This window comes from Cannabis sativa, chromosome 4 (genome assembly GCF_029168945.1).
Source record: "Cannabis sativa cultivar Pink pepper isolate KNU-18-1 chromosome 4, ASM2916894v1, whole genome shotgun sequence".
Lineage (NCBI taxonomy): Eukaryota > Viridiplantae > Streptophyta > Magnoliopsida > Rosales > Cannabaceae > Cannabis > Cannabis sativa.
In genome coordinates this window covers 72,404,564-72,429,394 of record NC_083604.1, presented here as the reverse complement: position 1 = coordinate 72,429,394, position 24,831 = coordinate 72,404,564, and the positions used below count along the sequence as shown (strand labels likewise).

The following is a 24,831-nucleotide window of genomic DNA, read 5'->3' as shown; positions in this document are numbered from 1 at the left end:
TACTCGAGTATAGCCATTCTCAACAATCCCATTTAAATCATCATCAAGATTACAAACCCTAACCCTAACCTATTTTCACATGACCATATTAAAAGTATCTCCTCCATAATTACTAGGCAAATTCATAACCAACTATAAATTTCAAAGGAAGAAAATCTGTGAAACGAAGACCACCCCTCAACACAAACACCAAATCCAATGACATAATTTTTAACACACAATCAGTATAAAGCAGCAGCTAAGCCATGTCACCAATCAATCAATAAATGAATGTAGACACTAAGATCAAATTCATGTCATCTGAAATGTATTAAATACTAGGAAGAAAATTTAAGGAATTAAAAGTTAAAATCAAATGAGCAAATAGTTCCACAAGGTCCTCAGTTTAATCATCAAACATTAAATATCCCAACCACATCCAGTCTTGCAATCTGGAGAAATCAAAGGTAGTATGTTCCCTCAGGGACCATTTATGCAGTAAAATCTTCAAAGGGTTTGAAGATAAAAGGTATACATATAAATGGAATTTTGAAAAGTATGTGTTATTAAAGGGAAGGAAGAAGAAAAAAAAAAAAGAGAAAAAAGACAGGAACATAATAATATATTGCCATCAGTGACAAAGCAAACCTAGCGGCACGAGCACCAGCATCCAGCAAAGGCCACCCACCCCCATTCAGTATGCAGACAACTCCTGAAAATGCTTTTCTTCCAACACTCTCACAAAATCACATGTTTCTCCCCTAAAATTGGAGAGTATGGCCCCAAAGATTCTAAAAAACCGGCTGAGGGGCGGTAAGGGGAACAGGTATCAAAAATTCCCCCCAACTAAGCAGTAAAAAGCATATGCCACCATGGAAGTTCAAAGATAATAATAATAAAAAAAATTTAAAAAAATTTAAAAAAAAAAAAAAAAACTAAGAAGAAGAAAACACCCCATCAAAAAACATTCAATATCCCATAAAACTCATGCCACTAAATTAGTCATAAAAGAGTACTAATTTTTTTTTCTTTTTTTTTTTCTTCTGTTCCTTAATTAGTGGTTGTCCTTACCCATTCTATTCTGTCATTGTATTTTCCCCGCAAGACAGCATGTTTCATCATGCCATTGTAGGACACTCATTAGAACCCCCATGCTCATCCAACTCCTCCCCTATCCTCCCCTTCATTTCTTTATCAAAAAGAATATGTGCATTGATGCACATTTCTTACTTTAATTTCTTCCAGAAAACGAGCGTTCTGCTCCAGCTTGAGCACTTCCATCGCCATTGGAAAGCTGAGGTTGGTAGGTGTTTGAAGCACTGTTACTGTTGTTAATACTCAGCTCTTCCAGTGCAACTCTTTGACTGGAGGAACTTCCAGGAGTACGGGGACTTTGAACGGTAGGAAGCTGAGTTTGGGGTAATAACCATCTGCTCCAATCAGTGCGCCTCCTTACTTTATCACCCTGGTAAATACAAGGTAAAGAAAAACAAGATTAGCACAGAAAAACATTTCACGTGACTACTAAAAAAATGTCATTATGATGCAATCCAAGACTGGAAAAGAACCATCAAATCTCAAACTATATGAGAACCAAACATGTAATTTGTCCAAATACCTGTACTTCCACAGCACTAGACATCCGCACAGAATCCAATATAAGTTGAATATTGTCAGTCAAAAGCTGAACCTGTAGAAGTAATAATAGAAAGAAACTGTAGTTGCAATGATTTCACGAAAAAAGTGGACCGTAAAAAGAAATAAAATAATCTACCAACCAACTTGCAAGACAAAATATTGCAATAGTTTTCAAAACATAACAAAATTTTACATTATGAACCTAACAAGACAGTATAGTATAACTATTAAACATAATGACACCTAAAAGCCACCTCTGCTGCTAATGGTTCTCTTCCAAATTAGGCTTCGCATCATGTCTAGGAAAATTCCATTTCCTTTTTCAGTCGGAAGCTAACTCAGTAGACTTTTGTCAGACAAAGTAAAATAAGTAAGTCAAAATTAATCACGTGGCATGCAACAATATCCAGTGCACTAACATCAGGACACACACAACAAAACTCTCTGTTGACCTCATTGCTTCCTTATGACTATGACTTTTCTTAAATGAATTCAATAGTTATATAAGATTTTGAAAACACGTATCAAAGCCACATTTTTCAGTGGAGACCATTATTAGAAGAAATTTAACCCATACTAAACACCATGAAACAAGAAGACTTCATCTTTTGGGATAACATGGAGCCAACATTAATGCAATGCATTATTTGCCAAACAGAAAAACATACTCATGCAAGGGAAATATAAGGTCAAACTGCTATTTCATGGCCATAAGAAAAGAAATTATGAAATAACAGCCAATCCTCAGAGAAAATCACAAATAAGGTAACATGATAAAAAAGAGAGGTAAATAACATTGCAGGTTTAAAACATTGGGAGAAAAACTGAAGATATTATCAACATGTTCACATAACCAATTTAGCGAGGTAATAAGATAACCACCTAGTGTATTAGGCTAGTGTGTGTAATTGATAACCACAACTTCAAAAATTAGTAAACAAGAAAAGGAAAAAGAGAATATGGGGAAAAACTTGTAGTTAAATTCACCTACAAATACAATTAGAAAGTAAAGTGACACAACAAAAAAAAAAAAACAGAAGCGTCCAATGAAAGCAGCAGAGAAGGAAGAACATGAAGTATAAATAGAAACAGAGACAAGGAGAAAGAGAGGAGAAGGGAGATTGCTAAGACAATAAATGAAACAACTCAAACATCCTAAACAAACTCACTTTGTTAAAACCAGCAATTAAGGTGATAGGAACCCATCCCTGATCATCCATGTTCTGCCTCAAGTATGTATCTCTTATAAGATTTTCATTACTGCATCAAATGAATAAGAGATGCACCCACAGTTAGACATTAAGAAGGAAAAAGGCACAATGGTAACAGAGAGATTGAAATAAAATGATACATTATTACATTTAAAGACCAATGAGTACCTAAAATAATAATCGATCTGGTTAACAATCTTAGAGGGTAACTGAGGATCTGGAGTAGGGATGAACATAGGCTGCATTGAGGCTCCTACTCCAAACTGAGGATGAGGAAGATATACTATTGGAGGTCCCAGTTCTCCTAAAAAGATGAAAGCATAGAATATTTAAGAGTATGTGAAAACATGTCTAGAAATAAAATTATTAATAAGTTAGCTTACCTGGGAAGCCCATGGGAGGAGTACCATAAGGACGGATATGTGGAGGAATAAAGGTTGGACTAGGAGGTGTTGGACCATGATATACTCTAGGAACCCCTCTTTGGTGATGGATGTGTGAGTCTCTACCATTAAAACTTCTACGGTTATTCCAATCATGATTCCCTCGATCTTGCCGGTTCCCATAATTATGATGATGAGAACCATCTCCACGCGGGTGCATACCACCATTCCTGTTTCTGAATGAATTCCGTTGCTGAAGATGATCACCACCTCCATCAGAGTGAGAGCCAAATCCACTCCTTTGTGTATGTTCCCTAGGAGAGGGATTTGTAGAAGCCATATCAACAGCTTGATTGGCTGGTGCTGGTGGTTGAGAGGAGGAACCGTTGGAGGATGCGTTTGAGTTGTTACGCTTAAATGACCTCTGGCGAGCAGTTGCAGCATGGCTGGGGGTTGGGGTAGGATGTGCATGTTTCTGAGTGGGGGCAGCTGTGGGTGCCACAGCCACAGTGGTTCCAGAACTCTGCAGCATTAATGCACATTCCATTATTCGGTGTTATAAGCACACATATTGAAATTAAAGAGGATTAGTATATTAAATTTGATTCAACATCGCAACAATAATCTTCTGTTGTTTCCACTTTCATAAACAGTGATCAAAGTTCTAAACAATCTTCTTTTATTATTTACAAATCCTACACTGTTTTAGCCAAATAAATTTGAAATTAAAGAACCCTTAATTATAGACCTCTAAGGCGATACACAGTACTAAGAAAGAAACTCACGATTACAAACCTAATCTCAACTGGGTTAGGAAGATAGCCCAATTATACTTGTTTCTCGTTGAATCAAAATCGAACATTAAATATATCAAAAGCACGAATGAGATTATAAATAAGAAGCGAAAAACAAACGTACCTGCGAAATCGAAACGGATGACAATCCATCCGATAATGCTTTCAAGGAATCAGAAGATGATTTGGCCGAAGCTCTAACAGACTCTAATTCAGGCCATGAATCAGCCCCCATGACCGTTCCAACCTCCACAATCCCATTGGATGGCATGTTCCACGCGGGCCGTTTACCCGCATTGCCGTTGGGGCCAGTGCCACTCTCAGAGCTCTCAACCCCAGCCTCCTCCACAAGAGAAGGAGAAGAAGATGCAGACGGCGGTGGAGAAGAAGACGAAGAAGAAGGACCACCACCACCACCAGCAGCAGCAGCAGTAGCAGCAACCGTCGCGGTGACCACTTGCTCCGTTACAGCCGAAGTCGAAGAAGGTACAGTCGCGATCGGCTCCGATTCACCTCGAACAATCTGGTTCCATGCCGAACCTCCAGAAGCCCTCGGGGCGCGGCGCGATTGAGGACTACCGACACCTTCGCTGGCGTGACGTGGCGATTTCACCGCCGTCATCGGAGCAATCGCCGCCGCCGCAACTGAGGAATTGCTATTAGCAGCAGTCGTATTAATCGCAGCCATGGAAAGCACCAAACACAAGCAAAAACAATTAGGGTTAGGGTAAGTCGACTCGACGATGAGTTGATCGACGCGTTAAAGGGGCAAAAAGGGAATTAAAAAATGATCAAAATTTCTTCTAAAAACAAAAAACGAAAACCTAATTAGGGTTTGGGAGAAGGGAATAATGTGAGACTGAAAAGGGGGATTGTTCCAAATATTAGGGCGATCAGATCGCAGGGAAGGAATGTAGAGAGAGAAAGTGAGGAGAGAGAGAGCGCTTAAGGAGAAGATGAGGGTGGATGAGAGAGAGAGAGAGAGAGGAGCGAAAGAGCTCTCTTCTTCTGAATTTTCTTTCTCTCTTTCCTTTTTTTCTCTTTGGTTTTTGGGCTTTGGAATCCTTTTGAGAAGAAATATGCCTCTACCTTCAGGTTAATTGTTGTTACGTGCGAAACTACGAGATTGCCCTTATATATTAGGGGCTGTTTAGGTCATTTAATCATAATAGGAAGGGGAGTTCTATTTACACCCCACAAAATGATAAGTACACCCCATTATTAAAAAAAATATAAACTTAAATAATTTTTAAAAATTACTCTTAATATTTTTTTTAAAATTTTTTCTCACATTATTTTATGTTAATTTCAATACTTATTTTGATTTTATTTTCATAATTTTTTCTAACTCATGTATATTTTTTTTTTAATTTTTTCTAAGAAAATTTCATATAATTTTTTATTTTAATTTTTTCTCATAATATTTAAAATGTAATTTACTTTTGTTTGATAGGTATATTTTTTAAGAATATGAATTACAAAAAAAAAAGTTAAAAAAATTTAGTACAATTAAAGATATAAATTTTATATAAAATAAAATTTATTAAAATGGGGTGCCTCTAGAAAATTTTGGGGTGTAAATAAAATTTCCCTAATAGGAATAGGATTTTGGATTTTGGAATTGCGACGCAATTTGATTGGACCGTGGTTAGGGTTTTTAATGAAGCGTCAAAAAAATTAATAAATAATAATAAAAAACATTAGTTTTCACCGTTAAAATGAAAAGGTCTACTAAGATGAAGCCACCTGGCAGATTCTTCTAATATTATTAATGTTTTTTTTTTGTTTTTTTTTTGTCAGAGCAGTAGTTTGATTGATGATTATTGGTTTTAGCAAATGAGTTAAATTTAGGATTATTTATTTATTTATTTTTGAAAAAGAAAATTTATGAATATTGAAACGTTTATCTTTTTTATTTAAAAAAAAAAACGTGTATCTTTCTTTTAGAGTAATTTGAGGTGTGAGATTCTTATCTTTAATTTTTATATACTTAATCTTTTTATTTTTTTAAAATGGCAAAACTCTTAATTTTTATACACTTAAAGTCTTTATTTTTTTTTTCAAAAAATCTTCTTATTTTTAATTTTTTTTATACTTAACCTTCTTATTTTTTTTTATGGCAAAACTGCCTATGTTTATTTTTCTTTACGAATTTGACACGCCAATTAAATATTACCGATAAATATCAACTATATAACCACTGTATACACCTGTGTATATGTAACAGTAAAATTTCGAAATTGATACCGTAGTAATCCAATTAGTATTTAACGGTAATATCTAACTAAAACTTTAAATTTGCAAAAAAAATAAACTTAAGGAGTTTTGCTAAAAAATAAATAAATAATGAGATTAAGTGTATAAAAATTAAAATATAAGAGAGTTTTGCTAAAAAAAAAAATAAATAAAAAGATTAAGTGTATAAAAATTAAAATGTAAAAGAGTTTCGGCACAAACTACTCTTTTTTTAATAGATCAGTACTGATATTGATTGTTTTTTTTTTTTTTTGAACCACTAAATTTTACTTATGGTCTTAAAATGAATTTGTAAACCTTCCATTCTGGAACATAGTTGCTATTAAAGGTTAGTGCTTAGTACTAATTAATTAAGTGGTTTCTCGTCAATAACTAGTTATATCATAATAGTTACTAAGGATCCGTTTGGCTTGAAATATCATAATGTAATTAGATTTGGATAAAATTAGAGGTAACTATATATGATAATGTTTAATTCATTATGTAATTAAATATTATTATAATTTAAATTAAGTGTAATTTTAAATAATTTTAAAATTTGACATATTTCTTCAGCCAAATAATTTTACAATAATCATGTTATTTGAGCTCTCTAAGTCAGCCATATGGGCCCGTTTGGTACGCAGGACTGGATTGGATTAGACAGGCTAATTTGTCCAATCCAGTGTTTGGGCATGTTAGAAGTCTGGATAACTAATCCAGTTAACCTCATCTGTCTGGGATTATTTATCCCATCCAACAGGGTGGGATAAATAATCCCATGCAGGTGAGATTTTTTTTTTATCGTTTTTTAATTTAAATTTTATTAATATATTTTAAATTTAATAAGAATTTAAAGGAAATAATTATCACACATTTATTTATTCATTTTTTTATCAAAAAGTTATTCATTAAAATTAGTGAAAATGTATAATTTTGAATTATTATACATAAGTTTTTAAAATTTAGAATATTATTAATTAAATAATAGTTACTTAAATTGATTCTAAGAAAAAAAATATGACAATAAAATTATATATTATTTTTAAATTACTAAAAAATTTATATAAATACTTTATAAAATTAATATTTATATTAAATTAGTGATTAAATTAGTGTTTAAAATAAGCAATTTTATATTATTCAAGTATTTTTATTTTACTATTTTTATTATTTATTAAATAAAAAATATGACAAAATATTTTATTATATATTTATGTTATATCCTTAATTATATATGATATATTATTTTTTTTTTGCGAAGAATTATTTATTTATATTTATTTATAATTATATATTTTAATTTTAATTTATTATTATATATTTTTATTTAATTTAAGTTTTTTTTTTCTAAAAGCAAATAAATAAAATAGTCAAGTCCATTCTTAAACCGAACACATGATTACTTTCAGCATAATCCAATCTTGTCCAGTCCAGTCCAATCCTTTTCAATCCAATCCAGTCCAATCCTGCGTACCAAACGGGCCCTATAAGATTAACAAAATATTATCATTTTTAAATAATTGATGTTATTAAATTAAGTAATCTATTCGTATAAAATTAAGAATTCATACGCAATTACACTAACGTTTAGGCTATGTTTGGTGGGAGGGAGGGAGAGTATGATGGATGGAGAGATTAGAGAAGATGGAGAGGATTATTGATCTCCTTTGTATTGTTTGGTATTAGATGTGAGGTATGAAGGGTGAAGAAAAAATTGATTAGTAGAATTACAAAATTATCCTTTTAAAAATAAAATTTTATTACTTTTTTAAAGGTAGTTATTGTATTTTGCAAAATGCATTTTGTCTTTTTCTACAATCCTTCCAAATTTGAAGGGATTAAATTTTGAAGATTTAGAGGGAGAATGTCTCCCTCTATCTCTCCCTCTTGTCAAACAAGTGATTTAGTTTCTCCTTCCATCACTCTCCCTCCTCCATCCACCTATCTCCACCTCCTACCAAACATAGTGTTAAACATATATTATATTTTAAAATAAAGTGTAATTATTTTATAATGAATAGTTACTACCTTAGTAATTATATAGTCACTTCCAAACACCCTAAAGATAATTAATGGGTCTTAATTACACTTTTTATTTTCATGGCTTAAAATAAGAATGAAGTATAAAAGCATCTCTAATAGTAAAAATAAATTTAGGGGATACTTACTGATGTGGATAGATGAAATGGCGAAATATTAAAATGCTATAACATTAGAGGGAAAAAAATGTCATTTTAAGAATCTATGTGAATGTTCTACAGTAGTATTAATACTATCATTATTTCTTTAATAAAAAATTAAAACTAAAAAATTATTGTTATTAAAAATTAGAAAACATATAAAATTTTCATAATAATTAAAAAAGTTATATATTTAATAACATTGATATATATAATTTGTTACGTTTTAAAATATATGTAATAGTAAATTAATTAATTTATTTAATGAGTTATTTTGAAATAGTTTATCTTAAATTTATATTAGATTGTTTAATTATAATTTTGTTATTTTAAAAGTTAGTGTAATTTTTTTTGTTAAGAAATTTAAATTGTATGTTATGCTTATTTATATTAATATATAATTATAGTATTTTTGAAGAATGTTATACTATTAGAGTGTTTTTAGAAGTACAAGTGCCAAAAATAATGTGAAAGAGAGATAAAATAATATATTATATTTTTGGATGATGTGGAAGGATGTTACACTGAAGATGCTCTAACTAATGCTAGAGACACAATTAAACTATATATAATTTTTACACATAATAATGTGTATTTATTTTAACTATATGGGGTCATATTACTTTTAATTATATGATTGAGATTAATTACACATCATTAATTTATGTATAAGTTAGATATAGTATGAGTGTGTTACAATCATTATTCATTAATAATTTTCTTATGCACTACCGAAGGAGAGTTTTTAGTTGGAAGAAATTCCTCATTATTTAACAAACCATATATTATTTGACTCTCGACAATAATACTGATTATTATATTAAATAAAACTTATCTTTGAAATATATAAATAATGAAAAAAAAAGATATATTTATTTTAAAAAGTGATGATATATAATCTCCAAATTCATTTTTTTTTCAGCCCATAAGATTCAAATTAAATATTACATTATACATTATTTATTTCCTACTCAACCAACTAAAATAATACAATATATGATTTTTCATTTTTGTTAAAAATCCTGTATTATATTAATTATATCAATTATTTACTAAATATGATATTGATTTTGTAGGTATAAATAAATACAAAATTTTATTAAAAAAATCATACCAAATACCAAAAAAATATAATATATATTAATGAGAAAAAAATAAATCTATTACTCTAATTTTTTTTAAAAAAAAAACATACAAAAATCATAAAATAAATTAATTTTTATTGTCAAATATTAGTTAACTATTTATATATATATACTAAATTAACTATTTTCAATACTAAATTAATATTATATACAATATACATATACTTAATATTCATTGAGATTTTTATGAATTAAATATTAAAGAACTTTAAGATTTAGTAAAATGTTGAAAGATATAGATATTTTTTATATGGTTCAGGTATTTATTAATATTAGTTCATAAGTCAGTCGGGATCAGTCCTAGACTAAGGCGGGCTAGGCGCGCGCCTAGAGCCCCCTCATTTTAGGGGTCCAAATAAAAAAAAAATAGCTTTTTAAAAAATATATATTTTTTTAATAATTTTTAAAAATACTATTTATCTTTATAGTAAGGGCCTAATTTTTTATTTATTTATTTTTTTTTGCCTATGGCCCATTTCAACTCAGGGTTGGCCCTAGAGTCAGTTTATTAGCCTCTTAGGGTATTTTTGATGTGTTTACAATATTTTTACAGGAAATCCTAATTTTGTACTTTAAGTTTCTCGTGAAGAAGACGAAGAGTGAACTTGGCAGAGTTTTCGCTATGTTGGTTGTGATCTCTCCTTTGTATGAAAATTAAAGGATATTTATAGGCTAAGTGACGAGTATGGATATGCCTATGACCTGCTTAGGATTTTTGCTAAAAGCCCACTATTGGGGTAAATTACATGCAAATTAAGAGTTGACTAATGGGTCCCTTAGAAATTATTGTCCCCGTGCATGTTGCAACTGGACAATTAGGGACCATTTGTACAAGGCGGACACATGTCATCCAAAGATTTAACCTTCACAAGTAGAGACCACATGTCACCCAAAGCTTTTACCTTTAAAAGAAGAGGTTTGTAATATCCGTATGTTAAAAAAGTGGTGGAGGTGTGCGCACTACCATGCTGGGATGTAAGGGACAAGATCAGATCCTGTGTCAGAAAAGACATAATTGTCACTTGGTGACCTGGCCAAGGTAGTCGACATTCGCATTAGGCCCCTCGAGTACCCCTCTGGATATCAACTGGGTAGGCTTCCATGTTTGGACCCCTCTAGATCCCGGAGAGGCAACACGCCTTCTGCGTCCGGGAAGCTAAGGCAAGGCCAAGGGAACTTTCGTATATTCTTTAGTCTTGACTTGTTCCTAGTTCTATGAGGCTTCTCCGTGATAGGATCATAGGGGGATTTTTATTAGGGAAATTATGAGACTAATTCCTTCATCTAAATGTCACGTGTCACATGCTCATAAATATGGATAACATTTACCCCCAAGCTTTTGGGACTATTTGAGAACTGGGAGCTTGCAATACTCCTCTATTTCTTAGAGGTATGTTCTTGATATGTGGTAACTGCTGGAGTGCGGATGCATTCCGTGAGTTTTCATCAAGTAACGGACCATAAATTAAAGGTACACGCATGTGGCGTCTTTAATGTATTTGCTGACAACACGCACGCGTTGGGGGCGCATTTCTTGGGAGGAGTTACAATGAGGGCAGGACAATTGAAATAACCCCTCCTTTAATTCGTACGGTACTCAAGTCGTACAATGATGAATAATAAATGCGAGGGGTGAATTTTAAACACCATCTTTTCAACTTTTTATCCATCGAATCAAAGCTTTTGGAAGAAGGAATCTGGGCCGTCTATTTCGAATCTCGTGGATCCTAATTGAGGTATAAATTGATTTTCCCACCTCATTTCTCCTTTTACATCACTTCAAATTTTCAAAGTCCCCCATTTTTTAAATCCAGACCAGAATTTCTTGTTTTCCAAAAAAATTTCCCTTTCACCGTCGTCTCTAACAGTGAATGCAAGAAGTCTTCAACTGCCTAATCCGAATATGTATAAACCTCTGTTCAACCCATTTTTCCAGAAGTAGAGTCGCTGAACCTCGAACTGTTCCACCCTTAGGCCAACCAAAACTTTGACGCTCAGGCCAACTACGATCGTGCAATTGATTGGGTTCGACATTCTTGGGCAGATTACCACAACAACCTCACTTTACTCACTCGTGCAAAAAGTAAGTATCCTGACAGTTTGTCAACTATTTGCTATTTTGTATCTAAGATAAAAATGCTTAGTTCAAGCTAGGTCTATGATAATTTGCATGTTTGAGTGGTAAAGTATTGCCTGTAGAGTTTTATTTCTAGGGTAAGATTATGTGGAAATTTATTGTGTTTTAGAAGTGTTGATTTTGTTCGAATGGTTTGAGTTTGGCTATTTGCACTTCCATAGACATTTGCATGCTTGTAGGATTCTAAAATTAGGGCAAAACCAGGAAAGATGAATTTCGGAACGAACATTAGGCCAGATTATTTTCTTCATATCCATTTGGAGTTATTAGGACTCTAAGGGGCTTTCACTAGGACTCCAAGGAGCTTTCACTTGCTAGATTTTTGCATTAAACTTTATACTGGTAACTTTCCCCTGGGTTCTCGACCTATTGCTTTGAGTTATTTGGGAAAAATAGGTTTCTGGAAAAGGTGGGTCTGGCAGGGACCTATCCAAGCAATTTCAGGAGAGGCCTTCCTGATACCCATTCTATCATTTGGATAGTGGGTGTTTAATTGCTTGACCTTCCTTTTCTTTTCGTCTTTCTAGTGATGGATTTGAACCAGGGGCAGGAAGGCTCTAAGAGCACCTTCTCAGGTTGTGAACTCGAGAACTTAACCTGATGAACATACCCTTAAGCATGTTCATCAGTGCTCGCAATAAGAACTGATGAGGTTACTTGAGGCACCTCTGGCTCGATAGCCATTTGGGTTGAGGCACATTTTTTGCTAACCGTTGATTTTTTCAATCTCTTCAACAGTTCTAGGTTCGTCCTCGAAGAGATTTCTAACACAATGCCTCGCTTCTTGCCTTTCTTGGAACCCAAGGTAGATATGAGAATTTCAAAGTCCATATCTACGAGACAAAAGATAAAGTGTCAAACACTTGTACAGAATAAACAAGGAAATTGTGGTGAGATAATCTCCCACTTAGAAAATTACCATATTCAATTGACGAGGAAGAAGAACTATAATAACAACTGAACTCCCTAGAACCAGTAATCATGAAAAGGTTAAAGGGGTTTAGAGGAGAAATGTCCCAGTCTGGATGATTAGCCCTATCGAGGTTAGTACCATATGTTAGAAATATTTTACCAGGATCTAGATTTACTACCACAAAGTAGACATAGTTTAACTTTAGAATTATAATTGATTAATTAAAATCAATTAACTGAGTCTTACAACCAGTATGGTCTCAACTAGTATGGGGACTATGGGCCTATATTTTCGAGCTTCCAATAAGTCGAACCGAATTTACCAAGTAAATTCCCTAACTTATTAATTCCTTATTGAATCCACACTTAGAACTTGAAATTGCACTCTCCGTCATATAGAACGCTCTATATGTTCCACGATATAGATACATCATTAGTTATCCATTGTTATAGTCCTAATTTGATCAATGACCCTCTAATAGATGATCTACATTGAATAGGCACTAAGTTACCGTTACACCTTCAATGTATTTTATCCTTAAAACACTTTACTCTGTATAAATGATATTTCAGCGAAGTGAAATGAGATCTCCACCATTTATCTCTGTTTAGCCAAGCTCGAAGGATATCATCGTTTCACTTCTAAATTCCTATAGAAGTTATAGACTCCTTATTTATGTTAGCGCTCCCACTCAATTATACTATCATGTTCCCAAAATGTACGTATCACCCTGACCCAAAAGTAGGCTTAACTAACAAATCAAAGAACATGTATAATACTCTTGAGATCGAACCTAACCATATCAGGATTAAGATTATTTGATCTAGGATCAACGGGTGATATTGAATTGAATAGATATTACAGTAAATTTTAATATATCTAATCAAAGTTCAATATCGGTCCCTTCCGATGTATACTCCATACATCCGATACTGGTAAACTTTGCCAATGCCCTGAAAAGAACATAACACTTATCCAAGGTGTAAGAATACATATCGCTGATTATACCATGCCAGTCTAAATCCAGTGTTCTGACAAATCAGGGATAAACTTTCGAACATATAATTAAGATTATATTCCACTATGCTGACAACACTATAATCATTAACAAATTCATATGTTCTGGACTTAAATAGAATTCATACATTGTATATATATATATAATCATGAAATAAATCATGTGAACCATGCAACATAAAATGTTATTTCCGATCTTTATTAATTAGTAAATCTGATTATATTGAAATGGATTTTATTTAGGGCACAAAACCCAACACCATATTGTTGGGCAATCCCAAAGTATTAACTATTATAGCTTAATTAGACGTGGTGCATAGGATACCAACTGTCAAATATATGGGCAATGCGATCTACAAAATTCCAAATATAAAAGTTGTACTGACTATCCTTAAATTTAACTAAGGAAGTACGCTCGACCCTAAGTACGGTGGGAGACCATTCGCAAGCACTAAATTTATTACTTCGGGAGGCATCATCTTCAACTTCCGAGGGGTTGTGTTGTTTATATAATGAGTGCGAGCAATATAATCCCTGTCTTCCTCATCAGCAGGAACTAGAACCTGTTGCCAGTCTAAATATTTTGAGACTTTGAAGTCTCCAGTAGATTGTCTACTGCCGAGAAGAGCACAAGCCTTCAAATTGTTCTCATGCAACAAGAAGTCAGCTGCTCGCAACCCAAAGGGGAGACCAAGGAGAATCCTGTGCCTCTTTTCAATTTCTGAATTTGGAACAGGTCTCCTCGTAACTGATGTCAGTACAACACAAACAAAATTAGTAAAGGCCTACATTTATTAAAATTAACATTTAAAACAAAGTTTTTGAGAAAAGGCAATACTTACGTATGATTCCAAATGCAATTATGCTGATGGGAGAGAGACATGATGTCCAAAAGAATTCATCCTTGAATTTGTTCTCGTTGGGTAACCTCACGATAATCCTTTGGTCATTGGTGTGGGTCGTAAGGTAATAAAAACCACCTGCTCCTTGCTTCCTTGTGGGACAGGCCTTCACAAAATAAAAATAAAGGATTTTAAGTGGGGCCAGGCACTCCCACTTCAGAATGTGATATAAAACTTTTAAACTGGCCAATATTCTGTACAGATTCTGTACCAGGTGGAATGGAGCAACACCAAGGTAGTTGCGAAATTCCTTGAAATAATCCTTAAGAGGGAGTACTGCCCTGGCTCTTATATGTTCGAGGCCCCAAGTGCCTATTTGAGATGGCTCGCTAGTGCTATAGCCTTCTTCTTGAGCCACTCTTTCAGAAGGAAAGTAACTGAACTCTCCCTTGATAACGGACCTAACTCGACATCCTTGTTTGTATTTGATGCCACATGATTTTAATACTTCACTGACGTATGATCCAATGGATCTAACTTTAGACTCGATCAGTTTTGCCTCGAAGGTAGCTGCAGGGTCTTGAGAGGTCTTTGATTTGCGTGCTTTCTGGGCCATAATCTCAAAGTCTAAGTCACCTAGCGAAAAAGCAACATTGACTGGAGGTAAAAACAATGGTCTTTTTAAAGGAACATTAATTAATTTAGAAAGTTTAGGCCAAGCTGCTTCTCGCAAATAATGATGCTTACCCTCAATTATCTCTTGCAAAAATTTCCTATAGCGACTAGAAGTTTCATCTTGGTTAATTTTTACGAGGTGATCCCTAATTTTCTCATCATTTACCTTAAGAATGGTTTTGGGTATATGAATTTTGGGTCTAAACTTTAAGGCAAAAATTTGAGGACAAACTGATTCTAAGGATTTTGGGATTGTGATTTCTGGGACAAATTGGACATGATTATGATTAATAATATCCCAATTTCTAGAATAACAGAGCACAAATGAAACCCATAAATTTATGAATCGTAAAACCTAAAATATTCTAGCCCTAAAGTCATTTAGATAAACAAAATCAAAATTACCCAAACATTAAAATAATGCAGATAAGGAAAAACCAACCAAGGAAAAGAAATTATAAAGACAAAGAAAAATCAATAAAGAAAAAAGAGTATATCACTTACTGTTTTGATGGGAATTTCTGGATAGAGGGAAACTTGACGATTGAAGTTCTAAAGGTTGTAAAACTGGGTTTTGATGGCCTCTGGTACAAGAAATAAAATCAACTGAAATGCACAGGAAATATGTAAGAGATAACGAGGGCATGCAAGTTTGGAAAGGAAACAATCGAAGTTTTTTGCAAGAAAGCTCAAAGGTTTGAAAAACAAAAATTGCGAAATAAGATGCTCAGTCTCAAATTTATACTCAATAAATGAACACTGTTTTTTTTTTTTTTTGAGAGAAAAGTAGTTTATTCAAATAAAGATAACATAGTTGGGAATCACAACAGGGGACCCCTCCCTAAGTTTAAAGTCAAGAAAAAGATCATTACTTCTAACAGACTTTGCTAACTTATCAGCTTGCATATTATCTGTTCTATTCAAATGGACAAAGGTACAATTGAGAAACTCCTCTATCATACTCCATATCTTGACCGTTATCGCCCTCGTTTTCAAGCATGGTGGTAATTTACGATTTGCCATAGCTTGCACCAAAAGCAGTGCGTCAATAGCAATGGCAATGGATCAAAAACCACACTCCAGACTCAACTGTATAGCCCAGTGAATCGCCGAAGCTTCGGCTTCCATCGCAGACTCAGCCTCAATCCTCTTAGCAGACCAATACCATTTCTCGATTTGTCTATCCTGGCATCCCACTGCTATTTCCGCTTTCCCATCTTTCCAAGAGGCATCCGTGATCAAGAACCCCTGGGTTGATATGGGAATCTAAAATCTCTCTATACTCTATTATTACTTTCTAATTTTTTAACGCAATATCAATTTAAAAAAATACAAAAATATCAATCCTATAAACCGTGTATTTAAATAAAACTCAAATTATACTATATATAATATAAACTCTAAACTTAATCTAATTAATTTACACGCTCAAATTTATTATAGCCAGGGCCGGCCCAAGCATTTTGGGGGCTTTTTGCGAAATTTTAAAATTGGGCCCTTTAGAAAAAAAAAAAAAAAAAAAAACTATGTACATTAAAACTACAATTTTGTTAGTAGCTTTTTTTTAAAAAAAATTGCTTCATAAAATTTTAATTAATTTTTTTTATTTATGTATAAATAATAGGAAAAAAAAAACATGAAAAAAAAAAAAAATTGGGCCTTAGAAAAATGGGGGTCTTGTGCAATGGCCCAAGCTGCCCAATGCTTGGGCCGGCCCTGGCTATAATAAAAACTCAACTTAATGTTTTCTCACCAAAGATAATTATTTGAGGTCTTCTCTCTTCTCTCTTTTGATATCTTTGTATGAACTTATGATGAGGCTCCAGATCAGGTACCATAATCAGACTTTTCTTAATTGCACACAACACACTTTGTTTAAACTATTTTTTTTCTTCATATCTATGTTTGTATGTTTGGTTAGTAAAATTTTGTAGCCCACCCCAAATTTATTTTTTTATTTACTACTAACAAAATATTATTTTATTTTAAGCTAATTAGGAATTTCGCCCCTGAACTTTAACATGTACCAAATCATGCCCCCTAAACTTGTAAGGTCGTTAAAAATGTCCCTGGCCTGAACTATTGAGATTGTTGCATTTTCAACAACCTTAAAAGTTCTTTATTTTATTATAATACTATTATGAAAATTGTCTTTTAGTTATTCTCTTTGGTTGATGAGAAAATTGGACAGAAAAATAAAACTAACTTTTTGAATTTATGTGGTAGGTCGAAGAAACTTTTGATATGCACTCGTTCATTGTAAATGAATTTTTTTTATAGGGACATCATACGTGCTTTTGAGTTTGGATGAATGGATATGTGGTAAATCGATTATTTTTTTTTACTAATGAATGTATATTGATTGAGTTTTGATTTTTTTTTGGATTTAGTTTGAAATCGAAATTTGAGTTTTGAGTTTAAAGAGAATGACATAAGGTATATTGTTGATCCATTTTTCTTCTTTTTTTTTCTATTTTTTTTTATTTGTATCAAATTCTATTAATTAATTAATATGTTAACAATATATAGATAAATTTCCTTCAAGTATTTTCTTATTAATTTCTTTTTAAGTATTTCTCTAAATTATATAATATATGAATTTTATATATATAAATTAACATTTATCTTCATAATTTTTAATTTCACATTTATAAACTATTATTTTGATATTCAAATTCATACGAAAAATATCTTAATTTAAATTTAAATAAGATATCTATTAGTTATTACTGTAGTTATATTTATTTATTCTCTTTTTAATTTTCTTATTTTTTATTAGGTTTATAAATTCATGTGATATTTTATAGTAGAAATAATTATATCGTCAATTTTTTAAAAAACCTGATTGAGATAGATTTTATAGTCTTGACTTTGAGATTGAGAAAATAGGAGACAAAGATAAAGTTTAGTTTAATAGGATATGGGAAAAATAGTTGTAAATAAGGGTATATTATCAAAACCCATTTACCTATCTACTTACACCTATAAATTTAATTTATAATAATTAATTAAAATAAAAACTAAATTAACTACCTAATTATAATTCTCTAACCATATAATTTGAATATTATTATTTAATAATTAAATAAAACAAAAATCAACCTAATTAAAAATATCTACCTAAGTATAATTTTAATTTATTTATTTTTTATACTCTTTCTTTTTCACACTCAATTATATTACATTTCAATTCCATTTTTAAAAATTTCAGACTTTTTCTTTTTTTCTTTTCTCTTTTTTTTTTGTTGTCGTATAAATTGATTATACGACTGACTTTTTTTATCTGGAAAAAGATTTTTTGGCATACGACTGACTTTTTTAAATTGTATTTATATATAAATATTATTTTTAATTAAATCAAATAAAAAATAGAAAAAAATGAGAAATAATAGTAAAATATCAATTAGTAGATTTATACTCTAATAAAATATTAAAAATTGAGAGAATTAAGGAGAGAAAAAAAAATATCAATTTTAAATTGTATTTATATATAAATATTATTTTTAATTAAATCAAATAAAAAATAGAAAAAAATAAGAAATAATAGTAAAATATCAATTAGTAGATTTATACTCTAATAAAATATTAAAAATTGAGAGAATTAAGGAGAGAAAAGAAAAATATCAATTTTAAATTGTATTTATATATAAATATTATTTTTAATTAAATCAAATAAAAAATAGAAATAAATGAGAAATAATAGTAAAATATCAATTAGTAGATTTATACTCTAATAAAATATTAAAAATTGAGAGAATTAAGGAGAGAAAAGAAAAATATCAATTTTAAATTGTATTTATATATAAATATTATTTTTAATTAAATCAAATAAAACATAGAAATAAATGAGAAATAATAGTGATTAAAAAAAATCACCCAATAATTTCTCATAAACCAAAAATTCTATTATATAGGCACATTTTATATAGAATAGATATATAGATTTAAGTATTTTATAATTTATAGAAAATTTATTAGAATTAGAAAAATAATAAAAGATTGATTTATTAATTTATGCTTTAATAAAATATTAAAAAATGAGATAAATAAGGAGAAAATAGATAGATGTATTTAAGCTAATTTTAAAGTGCCACATCACCGCCTCATACTTCTCCTTTATCTATTCTATATAAATTGTGCGTATATAACAGAATTCTTGGTTTATGAGAAATTCATGGGTGACTTTTTATTTATATTAAAAATAAAATGGTTTATGAGAAATTCATGGATCACTTTTTATTTATATATAATAAAATAAATCTCATTAAATCTAAAAAAAAAATACGATTGGATTTTTGCTGTTGTACATCTACGATAGTATTTTCTTAATTATTTATTGTATTCATTTTCCTATTACAATTTTGACATTCCCATGGGATCACACATAATATTCCAATCCGCACTTCTCTTCTTTCTTCTTCACAACTTAATAACAAAATATATAAGTAATAATAATAATAAAAAAAAAGTGTGACTTTTATCAAAGTTCACAAAATCAACGTTCACAAAACCAAGCATCAATAGCGAAAAAAACCAAACAAAGTTTACAGCTAACAAATGATTGTAAGTGCTCGACATATGCATTAGTTTCTAGGAGCAAAGTTTTTTAAAGTTACGTAATAATTTTAATCGTATAGAGTTTTATTTTAATAAAATATAGTATTTTAAAATAATTTAAATTCAAATAATTTAATAGTATTTTGTTATAAAATACTATCACTTTTTGTTAAACATAATTTTCACTTTTTTGTCGACACTACCATATTCAATTTATCAACGAAAAAATGGACAATCTAGATATATGCGGACCCGACTAGAATGAAAAATATAAAATACAAAAATTACACTATTGTCTCTATCGAAGCAAATGAAGATTGAAATCCACCAATGACTATCATTAGTTTTCTTATCTCCAATTTTTAGACAAATGCTATCTTCAATTATCAACAATTTAGAGATTGATTTTTAATTTTCTTTGTATCTTACACCCGTTTAAGTAATGTTTCTTTAAGTATTGGAACATCAATTTTTAATTTATTTTTGGATTAACTTAAGAACATATTTAAATCATCAAACTTTCTTAAACGCTAATATATTGCATTCGGTATTCACTTTTAATTGACAACATTATAAACTATAATATTTAGATACACATAATAATAATCTCACCTAATAACTAATAATATTTTTCTTTAATTTTTAATTGTTTCACTTTCAAATAACATAGAAAAGAACAAACATAAAATTTAGTATACGTTCCTCGCACGTAGCTTTTTGCTAGTATATATAAATATATCTATTGTATATAAAGTGTGCCTATATAACCGAATTCTTGGTTTATGAGAAATTCATGGGTGACTTCTTATTTATATTAAAAATAAAATGTTTTATTATTAAAAATAAAATGGTTTATGAAAAATTCATGGATCACTTTTTATTTATATATAATAAAATAAATCTCATTAAATCAAAAAAAAATAAAATAATAAACATCATTAATAAAAATAAAAAAATGACTCAACATCAAATCTTCAACTACACGATACATGTAATTACTCAAACATCACATCTTTCAATTATAATAAAAAAAAAATTACTTTTTACGAGGGAAAATATGATTGTCTAATAGAGCTAAAACAATATGTTTTCAGTGTGATGAAAAATTAAAGCAACAATTTTGTTAATATCAAAAAGTTTAATTCAATTAATCTTATAATCTTAATTTTACTCTTTCTAGAATCAATATATGAATAATAATTTGAATTAATCTTATAATCTTAATTTTTTAATTCAATTAATAATTATTTGTCACGTAATTATTAAGTCTTTTTCCTTTAATTTTCCTTTTGTTGATGATGCTAATTTATTCATATTTTGATTTCTACAATTTTTGTGTTCAGACCATTAAGGTAGTGTTCTACTAGGGGATCTAACGAGTTTTGCCTCTTCGCTAATGGCCTCTAAGAGTTCAAATTCCAGTATTGTATAAATCTTCAATTTGTTCTATTTATTATATTAACTGAAATTTTGCTACTTTTTTTTTAATTTACAACTTCATTGTTTATATCTTATTAAAGACATTCATAGAAATTAGAGTTTCTTTGAAATATACAATTAATGAGCATTACTTTTTGATCATAGTGTGTTTTTCATGGCTGAAAACCTCAATAATCTCTATCATTTGATATCAAATAAAATAAAATTATCATGATGTATACATTATGGTTATTTAATGAGTAATTAGTGGGTTAAAATTGTCAAGATGATATTTAGAATTGTTTATAATTAAATTGTTTCTTTGTCAAAATTAATATTAAGTATATTTATATGTTTATAGGTTTATCTATTTTCTCTTAGATGAATCATGCTCATATAGCAAAAAAATCATACTCATATAGACATGTTATTTTCATTTTGTAATTTCGATCTTCTTAGTCATTATTTAGTTCACTTAAACCTTTTCCGATTATGGTAACTGAAGTTTTGTTTCTGTTAGGTACTCTGTTGCTCCTAAATTCGCCCAATATACGTGGACCAGTCGAGAGGGGACACGTGGATCAGATAACTTGGGAAGATTTGCTAAGTCTTTTATGCCACCAGGAAGCGCTATTCGCATGGGTCCCGGAGGATACACCCGGAGTACAAGGTACTCCGGGAAGCTAGCATAGCATGAAGGCACTCCGGGATGTGTCAGGACTCTCCCGAGAAATCAAGTCGCATTTAATGCTGCATGGGAGGAAGCGTGTTGGGACTGTAACACGCAATAAAGTCTGACGGCACAACCCCCGAACAGCAGCGCTACAGTAATGATCATTTAAGTCTAACGACGGCTACTCTGCGAAGAGTCACGTCAATCATAAGGCAAAAAGGACATTCTCCATAAAAACCCTACAGCACCTAGGGATTTGACCATGCATCACCCATGGTATATTCATCGGAAATGCCCAACTTTATGGATACTTACAGACACATGTGTAAGAACAATTCTAGGGATTACCCCACCAAAACACTATAAATACCCCCTCAAAGCTCATTTAATGGGGTAGAGAATCTTGGTTGCTAAAAGAGCAAGAAGAGAACAAACTCACCAAGAACATTCTCTGTATTTAAGAGAAAAACATTCTCTCAAGTGTAGAATCTGTATTAAATACATCCATTAATAGCAGTGGCTCGTGGACTAAGGCTCATTAACGCCCCAACCACGTAAAAAGTCTTCATCTCACTTTCTTACAGCTCGTTATTATAATTATATTTTAATAGTTGCCGAAAACCTCGGTCAACATTTTGGTGCTTTCATTGAGAGCTGAGGAAAGCTGCTTCACAACAAGCATTTAACTTCACGATAATGGTGGAGACAAGAGCTACACGTCATCCTCGCCCTCTAGAAGATGCTCAAGATCCCAATGAGGAAGATGTAGCCTCAAGGGCAGCAGAGGAGTCCGAGGAAGAAGAAGAAATAGTTCCCGAGGAAAACCACGAGGAACACCTCGACGAGTATGCCTATGATGATGGAAGCTACCAAGAGCTGGTGCTCCTCAGACAAAAAGCTATCGATCATGAAGCTGAGATCGAAGCTCAGAAAGTGCAAAATCAAAAAATGCAGGAAGTGATGCTAGCCATGCAGAAAGCCATGGAGGCAGCTGGCATTCACGTGCATCCCAAGGCGATGGCCGCTGGACTCGACGGGGAGCCAGCAACGTCTTCGCCTAATTCCCAGCAGCAAAGGCCTAGGGAACCAAGCCCTATAAGGCACCCTGCTGAGGAAAACCAAACAAAAAACCCTACTTCTGCCCCTGGTCGAAAGAAAAGGGCGCAGGATCCGCGAAAGGTCCGCTCGGATTTCCCTAAAGGGAAAGGTCCGCAGAGGGGCAAGCCCCGAAGAGGGAGTCTTGGCCCTCAGGATCGAGGGGACCGGAAAAGCGTTTCCGTGCACCAGGAACCAGGGGGTAGAGGAGGAGGCGGACAGAGATGTCCACCCGTTGATCTGAGAAATCAAATCAACGGGAATCAAGGTGACCTCCGGGATCACCTTGACCAAAAAAGATACAGACCCGTAGTCTCCTCGGGTACTGTAAACGAAGGGATTATGGCAGAGCTTGCCATACTTCGAAAGGATATTGCTCGAGTCTCCCGGAGGCAGAAGGGAGATGACTCCGACTCGGACAGTGAGGATCGGGAGCCTTGTGCCAAACATATCTTGGAGGCGGAGCTCCCTAAAAACTTCAAAATGCCCGAAATGGCAGCATATACTGGGAACTCCGACCCCAGTGATCACTTGTCACGATTCAACCGGGTCATGACAGTCATGCGGGTCAGCAATGACGCCAAATGCTTATGCTTCCCCCTCACTCTGAGCGGATCGGCAGAGGAATGGTTCAAGAAATTGGAACCAGGATCGGTGGGTTGCTGGAACAAACTCCAAACCAACTTCCGGAGACAGTTTGTTGCTGCCAGGAAGGTCAACCTGGAGGTAAGTGCCTTGACCAACATCAAGCAACTGCCCACCGAGACCTTGAAGAATTACATCAAGAGGTTCCGAGAGGAAGCCTCGAAGACCAAGAAGGTCGACGACGGACAACAGCTTGCGCTTCTCCAAGCAGGAATCCGCACTGGGACTCCCTTCTGGAACGAATTACAGCAAGAAGGCGCTGCTAGCCTTCAGGACTTCCAGAAGCGAGTCCAAAAATATATTAACCTCGAAGAAGCCCAGATCGTGGCTTACGGAGGCTATTATCCTACCGGGATAGCAGGATACATGCCAGGAGTATCGCCCTCGGGTACTGTCCCGACCGCGACCCCTCCGGTAAGTGGCATACAGTTCTCTGCTACTCCCGGATACAGCCAGGGCCAAGTTTTGCCCCCGGCATCTTCCCATTACGGCAACCCGTCCGGGGTAAGTGGACGTACTCCTTCACAAGCTGCCCCGACCGCTAGCTTAGCAGGCCCTACCCAGGGGTCGAGGAGCAAAAGGTCCTCCAAGGGCAGCACCCGAACGGGAGAGAAGCGCCAAAAGAAGGGGTACACACCCCAATACACCCAGTACACAGAGCTCACGGACTCTTAGGAACGTGTATATTTTGCCACAAGGCAGAATACGCATTACCGGAGACCCCAGCCATTGTACAAAGACAGCTCCCGGAGAGATCCGAGTAAAAGGTGCGAGTACCACAACGACATTGGCCACAGCACCAATGAGTGTAAAAATCTCAAAGATGAGATTGAGAATCTGATCCGTTTGGGCCACCTCTATGAGTGGATCAAAAATAGGTTGCCCCACCTTAATCCGGGGCAGGTGGCAGGGGGTATGCCTTTGGAAACACCAGGGGGTACAGCAGGAGTATTGCCTCCAGCTGCTCCCGCAGGTGACACCGAGCATATACCCGGACCACCGCCCCGGCCTAACGGACGGGTAGCCATGATCTCCGGAGGTCCCCATATCGGAGGAAACACTCGAAAGGAGCGAAAGAGATATGCCGAGGCCGCAAGACACAGTGAGGTGTGGGAGGTCGCTCAACTCCCGGCTCAAAGGCCTCAGCTAATGGACCAACCCATAACGTTCACGGAAGAAGACGCCAAGACGGTGCGTTTTCCTCACCACGACCCGCTGGTCATAGAGACCCCCATCGCAAATAAAGTGGTGGCTAGGGTCCTGATTGACAATGGGAGTTCCGTGAACTTG

General features: G+C 33.1%; 1 protein-coding gene across 1 annotated transcript; it reads right to left on the bottom strand.

Moving 5' to 3' along the window:
• Positions 1-329: 329 nt before the first annotated feature.
• On the bottom strand, positions 330-5,177 carry LOC115712373 (la-related protein 1C). Its single transcript, XM_030640640.2, has 6 exons — positions 4,130-5,177; positions 3,212-3,734; positions 2,997-3,132; positions 2,787-2,877; positions 1,598-1,669; positions 330-1,444 (listed from the first exon to the last, which is right to left on the bottom strand). The coding sequence occupies exons 1-6, from the start codon at positions 4,691-4,693 to the stop codon at positions 1,211-1,213; spliced, it is 1,620 nt and encodes a 539-aa protein (XP_030496500.2). The 5' UTR covers positions 4,694-5,177; the 3' UTR covers positions 330-1,210.
• Between the last annotated feature and the right edge of the window lie 19,654 nt (positions 5,178-24,831).

Bases quoted from the DNA above. Each gene is read 5' to 3' on its own strand.
- LOC115712373 (XM_030640640.2), bottom strand. From the start codon at position 4,693: ATGGCTGCGATTAATACGACTGCTGCTAATAGCAATTCCTCAGTTGCG. The intron at 3,735-4,129 runs GTACGTTTGTTT...TTAATGCTGCAG, and splicing joins CATCCGTTTCGATTTCGCAG to AGTTCTGGAACCACTGTGGC. The intron at 1,445-1,597 runs GTATTTGGACAA...TGTATTTACCAG, and splicing joins CTAGTGCTGTGGAAGTACAG to GGTGATAAAGTAAGGAGGCG.